At 47.3% G+C, this 8,597-nt stretch overlaps 1 protein-coding gene across 2 annotated transcripts in view; it reads right to left on the bottom strand.

The window, feature by feature from the left end:
- LOC103260518 (phospholipid-transporting ATPase IB) overlaps positions 1 to 8,597 on the bottom strand; it is a 549,519-nt gene that overhangs the window by 43,705 nt on the left and 497,217 nt on the right. For both annotated transcript variants that reach the window (XM_008058151.2, XM_021712400.1), the window contains one exon: positions 2,788 to 2,892. In XM_008058151.2, coding sequence (XP_008056342.1) covers positions 2,788 to 2,892 — 105 coding nt within the window. The remainder of the gene's footprint in view (positions 1 to 2,787; positions 2,893 to 8,597) is intronic.

Below are 8,597 nucleotides of genomic sequence, written 5' to 3'. Positions count from 1 at the left end.
GCCGGGAGCAGCCACTGCACTCCAGTCTGGGCAACAGAGTGAGACTCCAACTTAAAAAAATAAAATAAAATAAAATAAAAACAATATGTACTCTTGGAACCAGTGCAATATAGAAGTATATACATGGAAAAAATAAAAATTTTCCAGTGACATTAAAGGTGAAAAACAGCCTCTGTTAAAAATTTAAAATATATTTTCCAGACCGTATCCTATAACATGCACAAGACTATAATATACATGCTACTTTGTAACTTGCTTCTTTCACTCAAGAAGAGATTAGATAGATACTAATAGAAAGAACAGATACTTTGGTTCGTTGAACTCACCTCTGTAAACTCATTGAAGATGGTGCTTTTTGTCTCGTTGACTGATGATTTTCTACAGTGAAGAGCCTGGCTGCTGTATAATCAACTCCTAATGAACTCATTTATTAAAAAATAAGCCATAACTAAACACAAAGACCGCAACTTCAAGTATTTATGCCGCAATCCCTTCCCTAAAATGGCTATTTCAAGTTACAGTCTTAAAGCCTCTCGAGATGTTTGGATTTTCTTTCTTTACAAGATGGCTCAGATAAACACAACATAAAACAAAACACCACGTGGGAATCTCTGAAAGTATCTAGATCTTTGCTTCCTTAGCAGTGGGTTACAGATTTCTTTCTAAGCATTCACAGGAGTCATACACAGAAGTTTCTAAACAGTCCCACTCCCTAACACAGGAATGGCTTTCTTGTACATTGCAAATTGTCCTGAGGCCCAGGGAAATTTTGAGGGGTAGTAAGTACACAGATTTACCAGAGTGCCCCCCTTATGACATTTTAACACACAAGGGGGAACCCTCCAAAATGGAATTTATTTGTAAACAATTGTATATTTATTCTTACATGTTTCAATTGCAGTCACCTTCAAAGTACTCTCCGTGTGATGCAGTACACCTACTGAGACGTTTTTTCCACTGCTCAAAATAGTTTTTGAACTCATCCATTTGAATACCTTTTAGTGCTTTTGCTGTTTTTTGTTTCATCTTTCTCACATCCACAAAACATTTCCCTTTAAGGACATTTTTCATTCAGGGCTCTGGGTGAGATCCAGTGAATAGGAGGGTGGGGTACAGAGCTCGTGCCAATTTTGGTCAAAAACCACTCAATACTCAGCATAGTGTGGGCGGGTGCACTTGTAAATCACCCATCATGAAATGGGTAAGTATGTTGAAAGGATCTCCAAAAAAAATTCACTGAAGTTGAACATAGCCTCTTGTAACAATGATAGCTGGTCCACTGATGCTGATGAGTTCCTAGAACACCCACCTGGGGCGTGGGGGATGGGGCCACCCTTCAAAAGATAATTTTGGTTTTTTTGGGCCCCCTCTCGAATGTGATGAAACAATAACTGCTAGGTGCAGGGAAGAGTAGGGGATGCTAGTGAGAAATAAGGTGTGAACAACAGTGATGGTTCCAGGAGTTCACATGATCTTTCTTAGCTCCAGAAGAAAATGCAGTAAGTCCCCTATGTATGAACTTTCAAGTTGTGAACCTTCAAAGATGCGAACGTGTGTTTGCACGTCCAGTCATGGAAGTTAGCTCATGGAAGTTAGTTAGCTAGTGTCTGGTGTCCATTGCCACATGCATGCACCCTCCACAAGTGGTTGTGCCTTTGTGTACTTTACTGGACAGGAATTTCTAGAGCACAATAGTGTAGACAGATCTTTATTTCAAGCCCAGGATGTCCGGAAGCAAGCATAAAAGCAACGGGATACAGCTGGTACTGCATAACCGATTGTGTTAGTTGGGTCCCTAGGCTGACTTTGTTGGACTTACGAACAAACTGGACTTATGAATGCATGCTTAGAATGGAACGTTCCTATGTAGGAGACTTCCTGTAGTAATTCGATAAAAACAACCCTATCGCCAGTATACTGAAGTGAACTGTAACAAGACTGACGTGAGAGCTAATAACACACATTATTCAGCAGGCAAACCCTCATGGTCAACACCCATGCTGGGTGCAACACCCAGACGGACATCCCGAGGCCTGCCTCCAACTCCTCTTAAGTAAACTGCCAACTCCAGACCCTTCTACCCAAAGGTCATACAAATACAACATCGGTTTTCTGTCCATGGGTTGTCCTCTCTACCTCCAGACCCAGCCAAAACCCCCAGGGAGAGGCCCAGGGCTCTAGGAGATGGGATTTCATGGGCCACTGGGAGAATGCAATTTAAATCTCACTGTGGCAAGTTCTTAGAGAATAACCAGAATGCTTAAAACTGAACATGTTGAGTTCCCACCAAAGATCAAGATGAACTGGGTGTAGTGGCTCACACTTGTCATCCCAGCACTTTGGGAGGCCGAAACGGGAGGATCGCTTGAGCCCAGGAGTTTGAGATCAGTCTGGGCAACATAGTGAGACCTCATCTCTACAAAAAAAAAAAAAAAAAAAAATAGCCAAGTGTGATGGCACACACCTGTAGTCCCAGCTTTTTCAGGAGGCTGAGGTGGAAGGGTGGCCTGGGCCTAGGAGGTGGAGGCTGTAACAAACTGTGATTGTGCCACTGCACTCCAGCCTGGGTGACAGAGTGAGACCCTGACTCAAAAAAAAAAAAAAAGAAAGAAAAGAAAAGGAAACCTAAGACTAGAAAAAGAAACACAGGAGGAGACACTCGGGGAGAGGAGGATGGGACACCTCTCCTCGTTGACATCCTGTGTCCTGTAAGCACACAAACAGCACCCACCCACCTTTTCCCGTTGCCGTCCTGTGTCCTGTGAGCACGGGACAGCGCCCACCCACCTCTTTCCATTGCTGTCCCTCAGCATGGCTTTTCCCAGGACTCGGGACTTGGTTTCCAGCTCCTGCACCTCCTCCAGCAGCGACTTTTTGCAGGTGTGCTTCGCCCTGAATCATGAGGAAAAAACAGACAGAACATGGTGTCGGAGCTCGACACAGCTGGGCAGATCCATCCCTCCCCTTGGGGCTACCCCCACTGCTCTTTGGCCAGGGCTGAGGCTGGGAACCCAAGGAGGATTCACCATCTCCGCACCCCCCTGGGCTCCATCCCCACAGCCCTGGGGCACCCTAAGGGCTGCAGACCAGGCCCGGACCACACACCAGGCCCAGACCATGCATGACAGAGGTCTCCCCACCCTCTCCCAGCAAAGGCCTGGATGTCTGTGGGTCTGGCAGGGGAGTGCAGCCATTCAGACTCCAGACCCAGTAGATTCATGAAGCCTGGGTCAGTCTCTAAAGCAGGCTCTGTCTGAAAACAAAAGACGCTTGAAACCCTCACCCAGTGTGCTGGGCCTGTGGTCTTGCAGTCAGAGAGCCCAGCAATGACAGCTTTCTCCCTCCCATTTTAGTGTGAAGAGGGCCACTGCCACAGCAAGGATGCGTTTATCTAGAAAGTTCGGGATGCAAAACCCTCAACCTGTAGTGTGGGGTCTACGGAGATACCCAAGCACAGATCTTCCACCTTTCTCAGGGAGCAAAGCTCCACCAGGATCGCAGGGGCAGGCCTCGAGGGCATAACACAACTTGCGAAAGAACAAAAGCTGGCTGGCTTTGCCACCACAAGCTGAGCCTCGGCCTGGACAGATCGCTCTTCTTGGGCTGCAGAAGAGTTCCCTGTGTGACTTTTTCTGATGAAACTGAGTCACCGCGTCCAGATAATTGGCGGACCCTGGGGACCTTCTAAAATCGAGACTGAACAAAGCCAAAATTGGGTCACAGGTTGGAAACAATCTAAGAAAAGGCAGCTAACAAGATTCAGGTTAGATAAGAGAGCATAAAAACTGTAAAAAGAAAAGGAAAAATAAAATAAAATAAAATAAATTACAAAAAAGGCCAGGCGCATTGGCTGCAGGCCTGTAATCTCAGCACTTTGGGAGGCTGAGGCAGGAGGATGGCTTGAGCCCAGGAGTTCAAGGCTGACTTGAGCCACGTAGCAAGACCTCGTCTCTACTGAATAAAAATAAAATACAATTAAAATTTTAAAAACCGGAAAGAGAAGAGGCTCATAAATTAGCAATACACGTCAGGGTTCTGATCACGAAAAGCTCTGCGTTCGTTTCATTTCAATGTAAACACAGGACTCAAAGATGAAATGAGAGTAAAAACTGAATGCATCTGCACGGAAATGGAGCAACGTCGTGGGACCCTTCGAGGAGGAGGCCGTTTCTGCGGAATCAGCACTCCTGCCCCCTCCGCCTCCAAGGAACGTCAGTTCAGACAGCGCGAGCCATCTCCTGACGCGCTGAGCTAATCTACGATGGGGTATTAGCACCCGGACACTGTGCACGTGCCTGTCATCCCCTCTCGCCACGTAAACAGGAGGATGCCACCCAGGTTCTCGCACATAATACCTTCGTGACATCAAACAGTGTCACTGCAGTTCAAAGCACAGCCCGTGGAATTTTAATTTAAACAAGAAATGAGAACATGTCTAATATGGGACCGGGAAGGCGGTAGTCAAAGGGATGTCGAGATGTACACTGTTCAATATAATTGGATATGCGGGCTCCAAATGCCACCTCTCATTCCACGGGCTTAGGGGGCTAGATTGATACCAAGCCAGCCAGGTGGCTTACTTCTGCTGCCCAGAGGCCCTGGCACACACAGGTCCCAGGAGACATGTCTGGCTGCCCCAGAAGGGTGAGCATGCTCTCCCATCCATCACTGTCTTTCCTTCGCCTTCCCCTTTTCCCTCCACAGGGTATGGAACAGCCTCCATTGTTGCCTTCCTGGGTGGGCGAGAAGGGGGTCACCAAAATGGAGGCTGGAATAGGAAGGCTGGGCCTCCAGAAGCAGACACCGCAAATCTGTAGCTCAGGCCAAGAAACAAAAGAGTCCAAGCCATGGCAGTGAGGCTGCTCCTTCTCACTCACAAAACAGCCTCAGAGGGCCATGGTCTGAGCCTCTCGGTGCGTGCTCTCTGTGGATAACACTGCACCCGTGTCCAAGAGTAACTCAGTCATTTGATATGATTTCCGCTAGGCTAGCCCCTGTGAGCTAGCCTGGGAACTTTGCAACCATCAGAACTGCAACGCTGGGGTGGTTTGGCTATTCTTTCTGCATGGAACACTTGAGCAGAAGGGACGCTGGCAATTTAAAACCATTTTCTCAAGCGCCCTTAGCTAATAAAGCCTGACTGGAAAAAAAGATTCTAACATCTTCCCTGCCTACAGTCTGCATGTGAGAGGTCTATAGTTAATACTGTGGGTTAGAAAGTCAGTCTTTAAGCGTTAGCCACTGGCATGTATATCATCTAGGTCTCACCAGGAGGTGGATACTAGCAGTTCTGAATCACCTCTGACAGAGTAAGCTCTGTTATCTGTAAATGTATATCCCCAGCGGTCCAGGGCTTGCTTCGTCTAACTCTACATCAAGAGGCCACATGGCCACAGAAGGGACAGAGTGGGGTGTCGAGCTGCTGACGCGTGAGTGTGAGAGTGGTCTGTGAGCTCTCAGATATACTTAAGCATGTCTCCAGGTTCTCAGGGGCTTTTAAAAAAAATCGATTGGGCCAGGTGCAGTGGCTCATGCCTGTAATCTCAGTGGGAAAGCAGCTTGATGTCAGGAGTTCAAGACCAGCCTGGGCAACATAACTAGATGCCCATCTTTAAAGAAAACAAAAAGCCAGGCATGGTGGCATGCGCCTGTAGACCCAGCTACTGAGGTGGTTGAGGCTAGAGGATCTCTTGAGCTCAGGAGTTCAAGACCAGCCTGGGCAACATAGCCAGACCCTCATCTCTTAAAAAAACGAAACCCAGAGAGACAACCAGGCATGGAGGCATGCACCTGTAGTCCCAGCTACTGAGGAGGCTGAGGCTGGAGGCTGGAGGCTCTCCATCCCTACAAAAAATAAAAAATAAGTTAGCAGCGCATTGTGATGCACGCCTGTAGTGCTAGCCACCCAGGAGGCTGAGGTGGGAGGATCACCTGAGCCCAGGAGTTTGAGGTTACAGTGAGCTATGCTTTCGCTACTGCACTCCAGTCTGGGTGACAGAGTAAGACACTGTCTCTAAAAGAAAAAGAAAAAAAAAACAAACAAACCAGATTGGTTTAGGAGCCTAAATGCGTTTCATCTTTTTGTTTCTGAAACTCTTTTTCCTGGACTCTGGTTTGCATGCAAGAAGCGTAAGTCAAAAGGAAATGTTACATTCTAAATGTGGGTGAAAATGTAAATACACTGAGCTTCAAAAGAAATGAGTTTAGTTAGAATGCTAAAAAAAAAAAAATCCAGACCCATGTGTATAGAGATTGTTCATTACATTTTATTTCCATTTAACTACCTATCTGAGGTTATAATAAGGAAATGAAGTCATTCTGGAATGGGGAAACGTATTGCATGATGATGGTGAAGACTGGGAGATACAGTCAGAGGAAAGGCAACGGCTCCTTTGTGCCCAGTGGCCTTGAGTTTCACGTTATTTTTATAAAGCAACACTAACCAGTTTCCCCTAGATGAGAATGACACCATGGCAGCGTACCTAAGTGTGCTGTCACGGGTAAATATCTTGGAAGGGTGTAAGCTGAGGGATATTAAAATAGTTCTGGGCAATTTAAAACTTCATGCTTCTCATAAAAATACTCATTAGCCAGGTATCACATCTAATCAATCAGTTATTTTAATAAAAGGTAGACTCGTTGGGTCCCTCGTGAAAATTCCAGTGAGCGGGATAAAGATGTGGGCATGTTATGGCGTTTCAAATCTGACTTAAGATGGTCCCATAATGAATCTTCACCCAGAAAGTTGACAGGCTTCTGGGGAGAAGTGACAGATTACCTCATTTGGTTTCTTTTTTTTCTTACTCTTAACAGTCCAGGTCCTGAGATGGAAGGAGAGACTGGGCAAGGGGACGGGAAATGGGGAAAAACGGAGAACTCACTTTCTGAGGCACTCGCGGAACACATCCGAGAAGGCCTGCTCTGGCGGACTTCCCATCCCTCTCGGGAGAGAGTGGGAACCACCACACTCAGAACAAGACAGACGAAAACCTCAGGCTGGCCCAAAGCAAGACAAAAAGCTATAGCGACATTGTGGAGCTCCTTGGACACTGTTGGGCTCCCCAAAATTGTGGGGCTCCCCGAACACTGTTGGGGCTTCCGGACATTGTGGAGCTCCCCAAAATTGTGGGGGTTCCCTGGGCACTGTGGGCTTCCTTGATACAGTGGGGCTTCCTGGACATTGTGGAGCTTCCCAAAACTGAGGGAGCTCCCTGGACACTGTGAGGCTCCCTGGATATGGGGGGGGGCGCTCCCTGGGACCAGGGGATTGGGTTCCCTGGACACTGTGGGGCTCCCCAAAACCGAAGGGGTTCCCAACACTTTGCTGCTGTCACAGGGTGAGATTGTCAGTCGCGCCTCAATTTCCACCCACTACTTTAAAACTCTTCTGGGAAGTTCAAGGGTCATCACAGTGTTTCATGCCCCAGTAGACATGTGACAATGTAAACAAAAGGATGGGTGTTTGGGACTGTCAGGATTAACATTTGTGTTCAGTGTTTTGGAAGAAGAGAACAGAACACATTTCTAAAGCTGCGATTCAGACGCAGAAGTCACAGTGAAGCTTCTTGGCCCTTCTAGAGGGAAACAGTTCACAGTCTGCCTCTTCTTGGGAAGAGGCTCTGAATTCAACTGCTTCTGGGACACAAATTTCAGGCATGAGGTATCATATGGATCCCACAGTCGCACAGAATATGCCCAAATAAACTCCTAATACTATTCCTTTTGAGGAGTGAGGTGAGTATAATTTAGCTACTAAGCAGACATTACAAATTGAGCATCTGTGTACTTTGGCAACAACACCAGAAGACAACAGATGTACACTAGCCCTCTGTCCCCCAAAATAAAACAAGGCAAACAGGCATTTCAGGGAGCACCCCTGGAATTCAGTGGGGGTCCTTCCCAGCTCAGCCTGGAGCTGAGATGCCGTGGGCTCCGGGGCAAAGCCGTGTTGGGGATCGTGGTGCAGGGAAGCAGGTGTGGCAATCCAGAGGGACGGCACACCCGGCGACCTTCCCTGCTCACCCCCCAGCACCTCCTTCGCAGAGCCCTGGTCCCCGCTCTGACCCCCCGGGTAGGCTCCTCAGAAAGGAAATGCCTTTGACTCTTTCCATATGGTGAAGCTGAAAGCAATGCCATTTGAAGTATACTTGTTAAAGTGTAAATGGCATGAATTTTATGGGGGGAGGCACCCCAAACAGATCCTGTTGGAGGGACAGATAACTCGCTTCACAGTGACAGGTGATTTTGACTTAGAATGTGTCGGTAAAGATCCAGACAACAGACAAGGTGGCACAGAGACTTCAGCATCTACAAATGCTCCCTGGAAGAGAAAGACTTTTGCTAAAGTCTTTGCAAATAAATATACAGTCTCAATAACAAAATTTTTCATGAAGTTCAATTAAGATAGCTGAATTAAAATAGACATGTATACCGGGCCCAGTGGCTCAGCCTGTAATCCCACGCCTTTGGGAGGCTGAGGTGAGTGGATTGCCTGAGCCTGCGGGTTCGAGACCCGCCTGGGCAGTGAGACCTCATCTCTACAATAAATCAAAAAATCAGCCGGGCGTGGAAGCGCACACCTATAATTCCGGCTACTT

The sequence above is a fragment of the Carlito syrichta genome, unplaced genomic scaffold, assembly GCF_000164805.1.
Source record: "Carlito syrichta isolate Samal-C Ts95f unplaced genomic scaffold, Tarsius_syrichta-2.0.1 Scaffold303232, whole genome shotgun sequence".
NCBI classification, from domain to species: domain Eukaryota; kingdom Metazoa; phylum Chordata; class Mammalia; order Primates; family Tarsiidae; genus Carlito; species Carlito syrichta.
This window is presented reverse-complemented; position numbering and strand designations above follow the sequence as displayed.